Source organism: Macadamia integrifolia, chromosome 6 (genome assembly GCF_013358625.1).
Source record: "Macadamia integrifolia cultivar HAES 741 chromosome 6, SCU_Mint_v3, whole genome shotgun sequence".
Lineage (NCBI taxonomy): Eukaryota > Viridiplantae > Streptophyta > Magnoliopsida > Proteales > Proteaceae > Macadamia > Macadamia integrifolia.
In genome coordinates, this window is record NC_056562.1 from 34,578,953 (window position 1) to 34,597,247 (window position 18,295).

The window sequence follows — 18,295 nt, forward strand, 5'->3', positions numbered from 1 at the left end:
GCATCAGAGCATAGCAAGGATTAAAGTATCGGTATCGGTTGTCGTATCAATCAGCCAAAATTAAGATACGTATCGGAGGGTATCGTATCGTATCGGAGATATGCTAAAGATACGCACATAAATGGATAGGAAACACTTTTTTATACACTTTTGCATTAAAAAAATAATTAAAAAAACTATATATAATATGTATTATGCATAAACAGTAAATTGAGAGTATCGTACTAAGAATCCAAGGTTTGTAGTTGTCCCATAAATGTAAAATCCTAGTTCCCAACCTTGATTTCCACTTTAGTTAGAGAGAAAAATGGGTGGCAGTAACTTTGGAACAAAAACACCTCAAAAAATTGTGTTTTTCTAAAAAATTATCCATTTTGGCCATTTTATGACCGTATCGGTACATATCGATGTGTATCGGTATGTATCATAAGATACGTATCGATGCAAAAGGGTTTTAAAAATTCAATGTATCGTGTCATCTGTATCGTATCGGTAAGGGCCGATACGGTACGATACGGACTGATACTTTAAACCTTGAGTAAAAGAAGGAACCATTTTATTGCTACAAAGTAATTCAAAAATTTTATTTCAAGAAAATTATTTTTTTAACAATTATAAAAAATACTCTTTAAAAATAAAATTAAATCCAACTACTTGAAGCCGTAGATCGGCCTATGGTGTCTAACATATAAAAAATTGAAGGCCAACCACTTAATATATACCCTATTTTTTGCAAAAAAAATAATTTGGGGAAGAAGGGTATACCTCCAAGTTGGAACTGTCACAAATCTTGCTCAAATCAAGCAAATTGTCGTTGTAGATGCGTTGAAGTAGTCCCCAACACTTTTATTCCACCAAGAAAGGGAGGTGATTTTGCAAAAAATCCAGATTTCTAGGGTTTTCTGGGTTTTTTCTTCTCTCGGTTGAAACTTTTGAAATTTGCAAAATTTTGTCGAATTTATGTATTTAAACAGCTGTTGATATCTAAACTTCGAACAGAGAACCGAAAATTTTGCTGAAATACTGAAATTTTGGCGAAACCCTACTTTCCTACTGAGTCGCAGGGTGCTTTGTTTTGACCTTTGTCAAAATTGAAACATTCAGGGAAATCTCAGTGGTTTTGACTAAGAGTTTGAACTATACTTTCTGCAACCCTCCCTTCTCTCGCTCTCTCTCTCTTTCCTGGTAGAACCCCTCCCTTTTGTCAATGGTTGGTTTCACGAGGATTAACCTAGGGTTATCTATTCTGATGGTAACATGCATGATTCATGATTATGTGGGGCCGTAGCATTTCATGTTTCCTGTTATGAGATCCAAAAATTTTCCTGTAGTCTGTCCAAAGGGAGATAACCAAAGACTGGTTATTGCCTTTTCTTCTTCTTTTGTGACCAAAATATCATTAGGAAGATTTTAATAGATATCTCGTTTTTTTCTCACTGTAAGAAAAGTATTGGATAATTATTGAAAGAAATATAGAGAAAATCCTGTACTCAGATTGTTAAGAGTTGCCATGGGGTTCTGCTAGGTGGTGTGGGTCTCACCATTTGGCACATTCTCCACTTGTTTAGTTTCTTGGATCCTGAATGCCTGTTGCAGTACATGACATTGACCTTAGCTTTGTTCTGTGTAGGGATTGCACCCGCGGGGGGGGGGGGGATGCCAATACCATAATTGATCCTTTTAAAATATTGGTCAACTCTAGTCCGCCTGCATCTTGAATACATGCATGGGCCCCTGAGATTTTTTTAATTAATATTTCATGTTAATTATTTCTTTTGCAGATCCCATGCTACTTAATGCTTTTCCATTAATCCCCTGTTTAATAATAAATAATTTTTGTAGGAGCATCCCTGGTTGTAAATCCTTCATGGAAGAACCCTTCTGGGGAGTGGCATGTTGGTTGCAAGCTGGTTTATGAGCTTTTCACTGACACTTTGACTTCTCGTCTGAAGGTGTGCATTTTTCTTTCAATCCATAATCTTGGACTTTTCCTTGCATCCGAATTTTTTGATAGCAACAACCTACTGGCTTATAAACATGTTTTGACAGGAAGAAAGGGAGAAAAAGTGGGATGAGAAAAACCACGAAGCAATTGCTAAGGCCGTAAAGCATCTCAATGAATTTGACCAGGTTGTTAATGATGTTATTATTCACCTTCTTAGTTACCCAACTTTATGAATGTGATGTATGGTTATATACTTATATGTTCAGCCCATGTCCTATTTTCAACTTTCAACACTTTTACACTCCAATATTTAAAATATTTATGTGAAATCCTTCATTTTGGAGGTCTCGTTATTAATCAAATCCCAACTTTTCAACAGCTCAGCAATATCCCCACTGACCAATATAAACGATGAAATTGCATTTTGAATATTATCCTGTTCCAGAATGCCTCAACAAGATGCAAAAAAAGTGCCTCAATGGATATTCTCTTACTCCTTACAGTTTTTCCCTTCGATGTTAACACTTTCTCCTAGTTTTTTGAAACTCATTGACCAAGGTTTGTCAAGGGAAATGGGACAATCTCCAAACCAACCATGGGAAAGTCCAGTAAACGATCAAGTATGGGTGTTAGACATTCTTCTCATCCTCCAGACAGAAGACTCACTGATTCAGGATGGGAAGATTTTGGTGAATGTGTTTTTAACTTGTGATAAACCTCTCTTACGATTTTAAGGATACTCTACTTATATATATGCATATTTTGCATATATATATATATATATTGCTCCACATTAGGTTCTTGCAGAGTTGACCTTATTTCAATATACTTGCATGCACTGTTGTCTAAAATGGGCCTTGTGTTTAATTTTCTACGACTGGCCTGTTTTCAGAAACATATTAAAGTGGAGGACGTCAACTTAAAGAGGACTCGTGAAGACCTGCAAAGTAGAGTTGATCTTCTTCAAAAACAAGCGGATGTGAGTTGCAACTGTGTTGTCTATTCACTTCCAAAGGTCTCATTAATGCCCTCTGTTCTTATTTGAAATACTCATGCATCTTGTGTCAGAGCTACGACGACAAGGGCCCTATTGTAGATGCTGTTGTATGGCATGATGGAGAGGTTTGGAGAGTCGCTCTCGACACACGGACTCTGGAGGATGACCCAGAATGTGGGAAACTGGCTGACTTTGTTCCTTTAACAAATTATAGGTCTGAATGGTTTCCTACTGCTGATATATTTGCTGAAGAAGTCTACTTGGGGATGCTCGGTGATGTTTGTAGCTTAGTTATCAATTTTGTTTCATTTTGTGAAATTTTGGCCAAAAATTTCATTTCAGCCACATGACTGATATTTTTATGGCAGGTTTTTCATTTAATTTTTGAAATATGAAATTCGGGGAATATTTTGAGGTTTTTTGAATTTTTTGCCAAAATTTTGGATTTAGGGTAAATGGAAAACCCACCCAGATATAGCCAATGGGTCATGGTTTTTTTTGGATCAGGTTGCAATCCGAGTCCCTTTTTTCAAGTTTTCTCTTGTCCATCTTTTCAAGTTTTTTCATGACTAGGCCGAATGGATTGATCCTGATATATGAAACAAGATTAAGCTTAGGTTTTAGACACAAACACATATACGCAGGTGCATAAATATGTATGTGTATACATCACACACACACACACACATATACATATGTATATACATATATATATACATGTAATATATATATATATATATATATAGGCAAAAGTTACGTGCATGGCCGTGTACCCTACATGGTCGTTCACATCCAACGATTGAAGCACAACTGTGCACCATATGTGTGTGTGTATATATATATATAGATAATGGAAGAAAGTATATGCACAGCCTTGTTCATTGCTTGTATCCCTCTTTTCATATATATAGATATATATATATATATATATACATTATATTTATTTTTATTGTTGCAAATTGGGAAAAAGAAAGAGTACTTATTAAACTCAAATGGGTAAGCCTGCAGGATTGAACGAAAGTATGGTATTTTCAGCAAACTAGATGTGTGCTCCTTTGTTACAAATGTTTATGATGAGGGAAATATCTTAAGTATCGTAACAGATTGCTCTCCCCATGGTACTCATGTTTCTGGAATTGCTACTGCTTTCCACGAGGAGGTATTTTAAATATATCCTTTGACAGTGAATTATTTCTTTTGCTGCATTCTTGTTACATGAAAGTCGGTTATACTTTTGGCCTGTGGTGTCGCTGTGTAGGAACCCTTGCTAAATGGAGTTGCACCTGGAGCACAACTAATATCTTGTAAAATTGGGGATTCACGCTTAGGTTCAATGGAAACTGGAACTGGTTTGACTCGAGCCTTGATAGCTGCAGTTGAGGTTTGCCTGAGACTCTGAGTTCATTTTATATAGAACTATCCACATATTTGATCCAAGCAATTCTTGAAACTAGAGTTTGTATTTTTTTGGACTTCTTTGAGGTATAAGCAGTGATATTGTTTTGCCTTTATTGGCTGTATTCTAATATATGAATAATAAAGGAATTTAGTCACACATAATAGGAATCCACCTTTGTTTGCTGGAAATTCATCCAACCGCACCACAGATGCAGAAGGTCAGACCCAAGAAACTCCTTTATTGCTGAAACTTCAAATTTGAAGGCTCTTTTGGCTAGTAAGTGGTGCATTCACTGTCTTTCTGCCTAGTTGCAGGCATAGGCAAGGGTTCTCACATTGTGTTGAATGGTGATTGCAAGTGAAAAAGTTCCCAACTGAGTAGATTCACCAGGCAACTTAATAGGGAGAACCTTGAAAGGTGATCAGTAAGATTGTGGAATCTGGGAGTCTTACCACGAAGTTGCTTCTACTAAAGGAGTTCATCGCAATGGTGATCTCTTAACTTTGTCAACTTGTTTGGGCCATGGGGATCAGGACTGAAGTAATGGGCTGTGGCAGGGGTAGAAGTCATAGGCCCCTCATTATGAAAACCACGTTTTCTTTTCTGTTCTTCTCCAACAAGAACAACAACTCAGCCTTTTCTGTTCTTCTCCCCTCTTATTTTCATATTCCTTTCTTTTTGAATATGGTGGTAGTTGTAGGAATGGCTTGGGGTTGTTTTGTTGGTCATCTGCTGCTACAATGAGCAAAGGAAGGGATTCTTTCTGGAAGCAGTATATGTCATCACACTTAAATTTCTCTGTTGCTGACTAATGTAAGATTAATAAACATTCTTGTGCACTTCAGTTTATGGTTAATTGGATGAGGAAGGTCTTCAGCAAAAGCTCCTACAGACCCTTTGTGGGAATTCTTTACCATGTTCCCGCTATGATTTTGCCATGTGGAGTATTTGGCAATTTGAGTGTTGGATAAATGGGTCATTCCCTGGAAAATCCACACGCCAAATTGGGTGGCTGATTTAGATCATAGGGAGGAAATATAGAGGATATTCTAGAAGATCTAGAGGAGATTTGAGTTGGAAATATTCTGTTAAAGATATTCCAGCTTCTATGGGATTGTGGGTTTCACTTTGTGGCTTCTTACTTTCTATTTTGTAGGGTTGGGTAGATATGTTACAATCCAGCCATAGTTTCTATGTTGCAGTGTTCTAGGTAATTTCTATTTTGAAGGAAGACTTAAGTTGTGTGGGATCCTACTACCATATTAGAGGTTTCCTATTTTGTTGGTTTCTATGAAATTATAAATAAAGGAGAAGGGGCTTAGACCCTTGAACGATTGGAAACAAAAGTGAGTTTGGCTTTAGCATTGTTGGTGCAGTGATGATGCTGTCCTTTTGGACTGTGTTGATGCAGTTCCATCCCTGCTGGTGGTGATTCAGTAGGTTGGGTATGATAGTGATTCCATTCCTGCAGGCCAGGTGGCGAAGCATATCCTTGTTTCTTCTTACATATGTAATAAAAAAAAAAAAAAAAAGTTGAAAAAAATTATGTTATTGATTTATGTTTCTCATATTATGATCCTGTTGCGATTGATCTCTCACTGGTTTTACTGCTTCGAGATTGAGTCTGCATTAGTGGCTCATGTCAATTATGTGGCCCACTGCGGTCCTTTTGGTTTTTCAGTAGTACCTTAAAAGGTTCCAAAAGGAAAAGTTATAACGACACAGAGAGAAGTCAAATTGGCCTGAAAAGTTGACGACTGACTGGGTGATTGCATGAACTGGACCACTGAATTTGGGTGCGAACCTACCTGCCATGTGGAGAACGATTCCCATAAGACATGTTCACTCACTCACTCCCTTTTCTGTTTTGCGAATTACGTTGCTGTTTGTCTATTTGTTCTGAACCGAGACAATAAAATCCCATCTCAAAGAATCAAATGCCTTATAGATGTCAATCTTCAGGAGAGAAGCAGGGGCCTTCTTGTTATTCCAAGCTGGAGCCTTTGATATATATATATATATATATATTCCAGCTTGAGGGGTTGTTAAGATATCCTGCAGTCATGATATAATTTTTTTTACTTTCCTAGTTAGGATCTAGTTGGGTTGAGTCTTGTGCAAGGCATACTCTTAGTTTCGTTAATTGGTTGTAATCAGTTTGTATTCTTAATCGGATTCCCACTTGGAGTGCAATAGCTGTTAACTGAATATTATAAATAAAGGTGAATACCATGATAGATCGAAAGACTGAATCTATCGTGATTCAGCACATCCTCTCTCCCATCATTCTCTTTCCCTTCACAATTGCAGTTACTGGTTTCAGATCCTGATTTGTTACAGACATGTAACCCACTGACGCAAGCAAAAGGGGAAATATAATATTTCCTCTTCATAGTTTCATTATGGTATATAAGTGTTCTGTTCAATTACAGAAGAGCTTGGAGTAGACCTAAAATGACTATTGATGAGTTGGTAAGGAAAGACATGCAGAAGCTAGCCCTTGACCCTAGTATGACATCAAATAGAACTGTGTGGTGGGCAAAGATCCATGTTGCCAATTGGCTTAGGTGGGATGGCCCGGATGTGTTGCATTCCTTTGTTCCATTTCTTTTCTTTATCTTTTCCCCTTTTCCCTCTTCTTTCTTTTATCTTTTTATTTGACTGACCCATGTAGCTGACCCATTAAGTTGGGAAAAGGCTTAGTTGTTGTTGTATATAATTGTTATGATCAAGTCATTTTGATGTTATTCGCAGCACAAGTGTGATCTCATCAACATGAGCTATGGAGAACCTACGTTATTGCCAGATTATGGGCGTTTTGTTGACCTTGTTGATGAAGTAATTTCTTCCAGACCTTGTAGCTTATGCTTACTGCAAAAGTTGTACTTCTTTTCATCTCTTTTCTTTCCCTCATATCCTGTTTAAATTTAAATGTCAGTGACCTTGAATTATACTTCTATAAATTTAGGTGGTCAATAAACACCGCCTGATATTCATCAGCAGTGCTGGCAACAGTGGACCTGCATTGAGCACTGTAGGTGCACCTGGTGGCACTACTTCGAGCATAATAGGAGTTGGTGCATATGTGTCTCCTGCCATGGCTGCTGGAGCTCACTGTGTGGTTGAACCTCCTTCTGAAGGACAGGAATACACTTGGTATCTTCTCTTTATGAGTTATTATTGAACAGTAACTTCATTTTGAAACAAAAAGCATATTTCCTTTTATAAGCGTCTGTCAGCTTCTTTTCTCTTTCCCCATCTGTAATTTGTGCATGCCCGTGTTTGTGTGATTGTGCATTTGAGTCGTGTATTCTTGGGAACATGGGGTGCAGGTCTAGTCGAGGTCCAACAACTGATGGAGATCTTGGTGTCTGTGTAAGTGCCCCTGGTGGGGCAGTTGCTCCTGTCCCCACATGGACTCTCCAACGGCGCATGCTTATGAATGGTACTTCCATGGCATCTCCCTCGGCTTGTGGGGGTGTTGCTTTACTTATCAGTGCAATGAAGGTTCTTGTCATATGCTATCATTTGCCTTTGCTTTAGTCTTACCTAGATGGTATATATTGATTGCTTAGAGTTTTTGGCACATACCTTATTCTTCTGCAGGCTGAAGGTATTCCTGTTAGTCCATACAGTGTGCGAAAGGCAATTGAAAATACGACAGTTCCTGTGGGTGGTATGCCAGATGATAAATTATCCACTGGACTAGGTCTTATGCAAGTTGACAAGTCAGTTTTGCTATTATACCTTGGTCATGGTTCTTTAATTGCATGAAATTAAGTATTCCCTATTGACTGTCTAAATAACTATCTACATTTGGTTATCTGACAGGGCACATGAGTATATTCGAAAATCTAGGAACTTTCCGTGTGTTTGGTATAAAATAAAGGTTAATCAAGCTGGAAAATCAAGTAAGCTTTTGGCTGCTAGGATCTACTTTTTTCTGCCTTTCTTTTTGGTCTTTTAGCATCTAACTTTTGACACACCCTTGAATATTGTGTGTACGTCATAAAGTACTACCGGGAAAAAAATTTCTTCTGTGATGAACATTTGTCAAGAACTCAAGATTTCTTGCATGATGTTCATATGACATGCCAATAACACTCCAAAAGAAAAAGCAAGGATCGGTGTCTAAGATAAAAGCTTGTATTTTATCCCCGTGTGCCCTTTTGTTTGCCTCCTTGTGAGGCTCCCCCTCCCCCCCTCTTCTCTCCTTCCCTCCCAGTTGTATATTCTTCTCCTTTAATATATTTTTATTCATCCAAAAAAAAGGGTCAAATATTTATTGAGGGAGTGGAATTAAAGCTTGCTTTTCCCATATTGGATTGTGATAACCTTCAGTCATTTATTTATTTTTCTAGTGAACAAGTGACAGAGAACCTGATCCTATTCCTTGGACCCTGAGGGTGGTTGAAGATTTTCCTTTCATGTCACAAAGTTCCTCTAGAGAAAATGTGTCTCCGTGTGATCCAAGTAAGGGGCATTGAGGCGATACAGTGGAATGCACAGTTCAAACCTGTGGTGCAAGTACAGCCATTTAGGCTACTGTGACGTGTGTGTTTTGCATGTAGCTGTTGGTTTGCAGATTTTGAAATCAATGAATCAATCGATTGTATTCCATCCTTACATAGAAAGAATTGAACATGATACCTAGTCACCAAGTGATAAGGTGAATTGGGGACTGAGTACTGATGTTCCTCATTTGGTTTGGGATAGAAAGAATTGAACATGATACCTAGTCAGAAAGTGATAAGGTGAATTGGGGAGTGATAGTGTTGATGTTCCTCATTTGTTTGGGTCTGAATTCTTCCAGAACGTTTCTTGGGGGGTAGGCCGAAAAAAGCTAGAAGTGTATTTATAATTCATAATTGAAAACAGGCAAGAACAATATAACTTTCAGATAAAAAAGAATAAAAAATTCAACTAAATTAAGCCATAGAAGGGTCATAGCAACTACAATAGATCATCAAATTCCTTATTCAATAGATTTGGTCTACAATGAGTTACATGACACCTTGTCATTCTAGATTTCATTCCATTGCCAAATCATTGAACCTTAATTAGTCAACAACATCTATGAGTTTGTACAAATGCATCCTATAATCTGCTTCCTTCCGACCACAAATTTTTCTAAAACCTTACCCTTTTGCTATTTCTCATCAAGCATTTCAAGAAGCTTTTCTTTTTTACCAATTCATAAAAGAAAATATTTCATTCTACAGCTAAGGATTAAGAATACTATGGACTTCTTTGAATCTATAGACAGAATTAATCTTAGACTGTGACTTCAGTTCCTTGATGGCAGTTTGTTTCTTTTCTTGTTCTTCTTTACTTATATTCCTTAGTGAACCACAGCCTACTTTTCTTCTTCTATTTGTAGGGAAAAAGAACCCTGTCGGTCTGGTGCAGGAAACGCCCAGACACAGGAGGGAACGAAAAGACCGTGCTGCCCCCTCCTTTGTGCGCTGAAGGTGCTCCAGCCTGTGCTTTCATTGGCCTGTGCATCTGGTGTTTCCTACGCCAGTCTGACAGGGTTCTTTTGCCCTTAATTTTTTTAAGTGAACCATAGCTTTATAGCTTCTAATTGTTAATTTTCTCTTTTGTCTTAGTTGTATTACTTGACCTGGCTGGGTATTTACACCCTATCCAAGAATTTCCGGCCATTACTCATAGGGCCCTATAAAAAGACAAAGGGATCAGGTTCTCTGAGCCTTTGGGGCAGTATACTCTAGCATCTCTGCATCTATCTCTATCCTCCACACATGAAATGACTTCTCTGCCCTCCTACATATGATACCATTTTATCGCACATCATTGGTGTGCTCTATACTATGCCGCGTGCTCTGAGAATCATCTCCTTAAGACTCATTCTCAATGTACAATTTGATATGGCATTACGAGTATATTATAGGCTTGAAATTTTCAATTTATATTTATATCAGTGTGTGCACTCAGGTTCTCCATAGTTGCTGTGTGATTTGTCTTTGCAATGATCATGATCAATTAAAAGGGTGAAAAGGAGTCCATAAATATGCAGTATGAAGCTTTAATTTAAGGCATCTTAAGACTATTTTTTTAAGCTTTGTATATCCTTAAATGTTGAACAATAAATTCACTTTTGCCTGTCGCACAATGTATTATTGGTTGCAGAGCCTGCTTCACGAGGCATCTATTTAAGGGACGCTAGTGCTTGCCAACAAGCAACTGAGGTGAGAGACTTATGCTGATTCTGTTCATTATGATTTACTGATACAACTTGGCCAGTTTTTGAGCAATTCAAAATTAAATTAATGTGTCTTTCTTTTTACATGCTTTTATTTTGCATTTAAAATTTTCCCTTTTTGCTTTTCCTCCTTGTAACAGTATCAAGTACTAACAACCAGCAATAACAAGAGGAAGAAGAAGAATGAGAGGAGAAGAAGAACCGAGACTGCTAGAGTTCACAGAATAGAGCCTAGCAGTCTCCTGTTGCCTTTATTTATATAAGTGGTAATATTACAAGAGAAAAAGGAAACAAAGACCGTGTAATCTGTCCTAACTAGGAAACTAAATAGCAACCCCAATTGGGAAAGAAATAAGGAAAATATAGACAGAATATAACTCCCATCGTGACTTGTGAGTGACTTGACACCCTAGCCTCTGAGATAGATATACATGAACCCTTTGTACCCAAGCCACAAAGGGTCGATATCACTTGCTTAACACTCCCCCTCAAGTTGGAGCATACAGATCACCTGCCCAACTTGGAACATCCTTTTCTGAAAGCAGGACCAAATAAGGGTTTTGTAAACATATAACCAAGTTGGTCAGTGGAAGCAACAGTGGAGTGGCAATCAACTTCTTCATAATAGCATCTCGCAAAAAATGATAGTCCACTTCAGTGTGCTTGGTTCTCTTGTGAAACATAGGATTACTCGCAAGCCACCTAATTATCACAAAACATCTTAATCGGCTGAGTGATCGGAAAATCCAACTCATGAAGTAATGATTTTAACCACATCAACTTGGCTACATGATGAACCATAGCTCGATACTCAACCTTTGCATTGGACCTTGCAACTGTAGTCTGTTTCTTACTCCGCTAAGTTACAATACCACCCACAAATGTGCAATATCTGGTGGTTGATCTCTTGTCGCCATCAACACCTACTTAGTCAGCATCAGAGAAGCCTACTAAATCAACACTCTGAGGGGGACGACAAATGAGCCCCTTTAAATACTTCAAGATACGACATGCTGCCTCCCAATGAACTTTCTTTGGGGATTGCATGGATTGACTAACATCACTAAAACAAATGATATGTCCGGTTTAGTGATAGTGAGGTAGATAAGTTTTTCCACTAATCTTCTATATCGATGCTTGTCTTCAAAGTCTTCACTATCAGTGGAACCAAATTCTTGATGCAGACTATAGGAGTATCAACAGGTTTTGAAGCCAACAAACCTACCTCAGGTAAAATATCTAATACATATTTCCTTTGAGATCAACTTTTTTTTGGATGAATAAAAATTATATAACAAAGAAGAGGAGAAGAATATGCAAGCTCAAGGGCCAAAGAGAAAAAAAGCAAACAAACAAAGAGAACAAAGCAACAAGCCTAGCCGAGAGGGGGGGGCTACAAGATGAAGAGGGAAAGACCCTAAGACACAACAATAAGCCTGTTCCTTGAGGAGTCCCTCACAGATAAATGAGGGAGCATGGCTAGTTTGGAGCTAATGTCAAATTAGATGGCAATCCAAATCTTATCAAGCGAACAAACGTTGGAAGTCCATCTTCGGAGATTGTGTTCCATTCTGATGTGGTTGATGGAAGCAAAAAAGCTGACTTACTAGCGGTGTCACAAATGGAGTTCCCACCAAACGTCATGACAATCCAAATCTTGAAGGGGGAAAATGCTTCTCCTAGCAGGTAGCAACTAGTATGGACTTTCTTCTAAATGGAGGTAGCACAGGGCCAAGAGAAGAACATGTGATATGTGCCTTTGTGACCATTCCAATAAAGGCAGCATGAAGCGGGAAACTGGATGCAACGATGGATGAGGAAAGATTGTGTGGGGAGGTAGTTGGAGAGAACATGCCATGCAGTGAAACTTTGGTGGATATGCGTGCTTTGAACCAAACAATCTTGTGCAAAGGGGAGGTGGATCCTCCGAATCTCACAAAATCCCAAGATGAATAGGAGCTGATGATTCCTGAAGCAGAAGCCAAATCATAACATCGCCTTTACTGCGGTTACCAGGGGGAATGGGGGAGGGAGCTCCAAATATCGGATAAAGGGGGGGACCATGGACTATGAGAGATGGAGGCAACCATGGAGCTTCTGTGAAGACCAGAGGAGTACATAGCTCTGGAGCTCACCACTACTGAGAGGACACCCAAAGGATGCCACTTGTTGAGCCAAAGGGAGGTAGAGAGGCCATCATCAATCCTAGAGGATATGGCCTCAATCGCAATGTGCTTAACCTGTAAGATCCTGCGCCAAACCCAAGAAGCATCTGAGGAGGGGGAAACTAATCCCAAAGAGTCCCTATGAAGGGGGCCACCAACATAAACCCAGAGATCCAGATGTTTTTCTTGGAGACTAATTTCCAAATCAATTTTAGGGTGCCAGCTAGGTTAACATCCTTTACCCTTCTCAAACCAAGCTCACCTTCATATATGGGGAGGCAAATAGAGGCACAACTGATGGGGTGAAGAAACGTGGCTGAGTTAACCCTGTTCCATAGAAAAGAGCACATAAGGGACTCAACTGCCTTGATGATTGACTTAAGCAGACAAACACACCACACCAGTAAATGTAGAATGATTGGATCATAGATCTAATGAGCTCCAGGAGACCTGCATAAGAGAGAAGTTTGCTTTCCAAAGCTGCAACCTTTTCTGCATGAGGTCCAACATGGGGGGGGGGGCGCAATGATGGGCTGTCAATGTGATAGTGATGAGGGGAGGCCAAGGTATTTGATAGGGAGGGAGCCCAGAGAGAACCCGGTCAGGTGGATGAGGTGGGCTTTAATGGACTCGGAAACCCCAAAAAGGAAAATATGGGACTTGAGGAGGTTGATGTGGAGACCCGGCAGACCTTGGAAATGGAGCATATGGACATAATAGACTCAATGGAAAGGGTGTCGGCCTTGGACAATATCATTAGGTCGTCAACAAAAGCAAGGTAGGTGAGGTTAGTGGGTTTACATTTGGGAATGGGAGAGATGAGATGCTGGTATGTTTTGGACTGGATGCTGTGGGATAGGACAAAGAGCCAAGGAGAAAAGGAAGGGGGAAGGGGACAACCTTAGCGAATACCAACAGAGGAGTTAAAATACCCAATTGGGCTACCGTTAACAAAGGCGAAGAAGCATCGGCAAAAGCAAGGTGGGTGAGGTTAGTGGGGTTACATTTGGGAAAGGGAGAGTTGAGATGCTGGTCAGTTTTGGATTGGATGCTATGGAAGAGGACTTCAAGATCCAGGGAGAAAGGAAGGGGGAAGGGGGACAACCTTTCCGAATACCTACATAAGAGTTAAAATACCCAGCCGGGCTGCCATTGAAAAGAACGGAGAAGTGGGGGGAGGAAATGTAGGAATAGATATAGTTAACAAAGATAGGGGGGAGGATTTTTTAAGCAGGGCTTGGGGAAATGAAATTCCATTAATGGAGCCAAAAGCTTTGTGGATATCAATTTTCAAAAGGACATTTCTTGTCGAAGCCTCTAATAATCTCTGACAGAGAATGATGTTATCAGCGATGCTACGATCAACAATGAATGCCGATTGGTTGGCACTAACCAGGGAATCAACAACGAGTTGGAGGTGGTTGACAAGGATTTTTTCTGTGAATTCGTAAAGGAGGTTAAGGGAGATGGGTTTGAAGTCGGATATGGAGGAGGTGTCCCTCTATTTTGGGGATGAGGCAAAGAAAGGTATGGTTGATACCATGGATTTGGTTAGGGGTATAGAAGAATCTTTTGATGGCCAAGATAAGATCAACACTAATGATGTCCTAACAAGAGAAGGACAACAAGGTCTAGAAAATACAATAGAGAACCTAAGTTTTAAATCCCTTTGAGATGGTTACGGATATTGGCATGCTTTGCCGAAGAACGCCGTTGATCCCTTTCTTACTCTGAAGAATATCAATGCCTAGAAAATACCTAAGAGAACCCAATTCTTTCATATGAAAATGCTGGAGGTAAGATTTTACCTCAGTAATACTGGAGGCATCATTGCCAGATATAATGATATCATCGACATAAACAACAAGAACAACCATCTTGGACTTCTGATGCCGAACAAACGTAGAGTGATTTGAGTAGCATTGTCATAAACCACAGCGAATAACAATAGAACTAAACTTGTTGAACCACACACGTGGTGACTGCTGCAACCCATAGATGGCCTTGTGAAGTTTGCATACTCCATCGAAATTTTTCCCTTGAGCAACATACCCCAGAGGTTGCTCCATATAAACCTTTTCCTAAAGATCTTCGTACAGAAAAACATTTTTGATATCTATCTTTTAAAGAGGCCAATCGAGATTGAGAGCTAAGGAGATGAGAATACGAACAAAGTTCAACCGTGACACTAAAGAGAAGGTTTCAAAGTAGTCCACATTAGAAGTCTGAGTATATCCTTTTGTCACCAACTGTGCTTTAACCCAATAGATCCATCGGGATTTTAGTTAATAGTGTACATTCATCGACAATGCATAAGATCCTTACCAGGAGGTAAATCCACAAGATTCCATGTTTGACGAGATAACAATGCATCCATTTCCATATCCATAGCCACTTTTCACTCAGGATGAGATAAAGCCTAATGATGGGATTTGGGAACAGAGTTAGTAGACAAAGAAAAAGCAAGGTTACATATTGGAGAAGGAAAATGAAAAATAGTCACATATCGTTTAATAGGATAGGCAGTTTTGGATTTTTGAGTACAAGGGCCTCTGATGCTTCTTGGGTTTGGCGCATGATTCTCAAGCTCATGCTTATTGCCTTTGAGGCCATCTCCTCTAGTATTGTTGACGGCACCTCTACTTCACTTTGGCTAGATAACTGACATCCCTTGGGTGTTGGGTGTTCTTTCTTCATGGTGGGAGCCAGATTTATCTACTCCTCTGGCTTTGACAGGAAGGCCTCAGTTGCTTCCATCATCTCCAATGGTGGCTAGGCTCCCCCCTCCCCCCATCTTTCAGTATATGGGCTGCCTTGGCCCTCTCCCTCCAGGTCATCGTGGTAGAGGAGACATCATCTCTTAGTATTACTCCATCAGGGCTCTTAAGTTCCTCCTCAACTTAAGACTTGGTCAGATCCAGAGGCTTCGTTGCTCCATGGTGTTATATTGTTTGGTTTACAGGTCACATCCCTCGTCCTTGCTTCACATTTGGAGTGCTCTCTCAAACTGCCTCCCCACCTAGGCCTTTCTCATTCATATGTAGATCCAGGTCTCAGTTGGGCTTCAGTGTGTCTCCCTAGATAGGAAGTGGGTCTTGAGCTGAGAAGAAATCAAAGAGGTCAACATGGTTGGCATCCTAAAATTAATGTAGAACTTAGCTTCAAAAAATAAAAACATTTAGGTTGACTGGATATATACCGGCTGATCCGAAACAACTCCATTTGTATTGTTACTCCTTCCTAAGATGCCTCTTGGGTTTAGAGAAAGATTCTGAAGCTCAGGCCATTAGCATTGCTACCTCCAAGATTGACGATGGTGCCTCTACCAATCTCTGGCTAGACCATTAGCATCCTATGGGCATTCTCCTTCTTTTTGTTGGTTCCAGAGCTATTTACAATGCGGGCCTCCTCCCCTTGGAATCTCATTAGAGCTAGAGGGCTGTCTCCCCTTGGCGTAAGATTGTTTGGTTCAAGGTTCATATCCCTCGGCATAGCTTCTGTGTTTGGCATGCTCTTTCTAACTGCCTACAAATGCAGTTGTTCTTTATTCATCATTAGATCTTAGTCTCCCCAGCCAGCTACCTTTATTGGAATGGTTTTGAAAGTGTTGATCACCTAATTATTGGGTGCCCGTTCTCTTACTCTATTTGGTTTGGGGTATTGGATAATTGTCGGCCTAAACGAAGGAGAATTCTCCCCTTCCTGAGAGAGTGGATTTGGGTTGACATGACCTTTGCTTGGAAAGTCTCTTTGTGACAAGATTGGAAAATTGGCTTTTGGAGTGACAATTTCACATATTAGGATGGAGCACAATATTAGGAGATGGACCTCCAATTCTAGATCTATTCGTCAGATTTGGGATTCCATCTCCTTCGAAGTTTCCTCCAAAGTCTCTATATCTGCCTCTTCTTGTGTGTATTTCCCAATGAACAAGCATATTGTTGTTTCCTGGGGTCTTCCCTCTTCCTTGCTTTCCCCATCCCCATTCCTAATGGGTGCATTGGGCCTATGTATTGTAGGTTCTTTCTTTTTCTCTTCTTTGCGGGGGTTTCCCTATTGTTTCTCTTCTTTGATAATGAATATTTATTTATTCACCTTCCCCCCACCCAAAAAAAATAAAATAAAAAAATCAGTGGACCCTAGCTAAGCAATGCAGGATATTATTGAAATATGTCATATAATGTAGCATACATACATAAAAAACAATGATTTACATTATATAATTATTGTAAGGTGGATATAAAGGTAGAATTGTCAATAGGGGCATTATTGTACTTGTGCTCATATTCAACTATTATAAATAATATGAATTGGTGTATATAAGACACAAGTCATTATTCCCCAAATCACAACATGGTATGGGTATGAGGGTAAAATTTTCCGTAGGGGCATTATTGTATTTGTGCTCATATTTCAATTATTATAAAATAAGATGGACTCTTGGTTGTTAGACACAAGTCATTATTCCCCAAATCACAGCAATAGTAAACTACCGACACAAGATTCAAGACCACTTCCATGCGTTTCTTGGCCATTTCCCTGCGTTTCTTATGTCTCTCTGATATGTCTCTTAAAATCACCCTCCTGATACAAATTTCATTACAGATACTGTAATCCTTGAATCACCAATATATTCTGAGTACAATAAATTAAGTTTCTAATCGAGGCAAGGATTAAAGTATCAGTATCGGTCGGTCAAAATTAAGATACGTATCGGAGATACGCTAAGATACGCTAAAGATACGCACATAAATGGATAGGGAACACATTTTTATACACTTTTGCATAAAAAAATATTTAAAAAAAGCTATATATAACATGTAGAATGCATAAATACTTAAGTAGAGGGTATCGTATTGATAGACAAATATATTAAGTTGAAAATGTTCAAAATGATGAGGTTTGAGTTTCTTACAGTTTTTTCTTTCCTCATTGCCATTGCCACTGTGATGAGTGCCGTGAAGAGTGTCGTGGTGGTTCAAATCCTTGGCTAGGACCTTCTTCTTCAATAGGAGCAACTACGATGATATTCTGCACTTGTCGAATATAGGCACAATATTTACCCCAGTCGAAATATTTATGGTAGTGGGTCTCCCATTCATTGTAGAATCTTCTGTACTGCTCAGGAGTGGCCAATGTTGGTCCTGCATAAGTCCCATATTTATAGCCTGAAGAAGCACCTGAAGATACATGGTGTCCGTGTCTGTGTCCGGATGAGGAACCAGCATGATCTGAACTTCTGTATTGCTCTCGATTGGCAAATGATTGTCCTGCATAAGTCCCATATCCATAGGCTGAAGATACATCTGAAGATACATGGTATCCATGTCCGGATGAGGAGCCAGCAAGATCTGAACTAATGCACATTGACTCCATACTACTCATCAATGCATCGGTAGCACTCGGATTGTGGGATCGCCTACCCCTCCGACTATAAGACTTTGGTTGTGTGCGAGCACCATGATGACTATCTTGGGTTGCATATGTAAATGCAGCCTCCTCTGTGAAATGTAGTGGTACATAAGTTTGGCCACCACCACTACCACCATCACCACCACTGCCACCA

The 18,295-nt window shown here is 39.5% G+C and overlaps 1 protein-coding gene across 1 annotated transcript in view; it reads left to right on the forward strand.

The window, feature by feature from the left end:
* LOC122082247 (tripeptidyl-peptidase 2-like) overlaps positions 1-18,295 on the forward strand; it is a 45,650-nt gene that overhangs the window by 2,920 nt on the left and 24,435 nt on the right. The window contains 12 exon segments of the mRNA XM_042649713.1: positions 1,843-1,952; positions 2,050-2,130; positions 2,838-2,924; positions 3,014-3,156; positions 3,951-4,101; positions 4,201-4,323; positions 7,096-7,179; positions 7,310-7,497; positions 7,674-7,848; positions 7,948-8,069; positions 8,173-8,252; positions 10,492-10,550. Coding sequence (XP_042505647.1) covers positions 1,843-1,952; positions 2,050-2,130; positions 2,838-2,924; positions 3,014-3,156; positions 3,951-4,101; positions 4,201-4,323; positions 7,096-7,179; positions 7,310-7,497; positions 7,674-7,848; positions 7,948-8,069; positions 8,173-8,252; positions 10,492-10,550 — 1,403 coding nt within the window.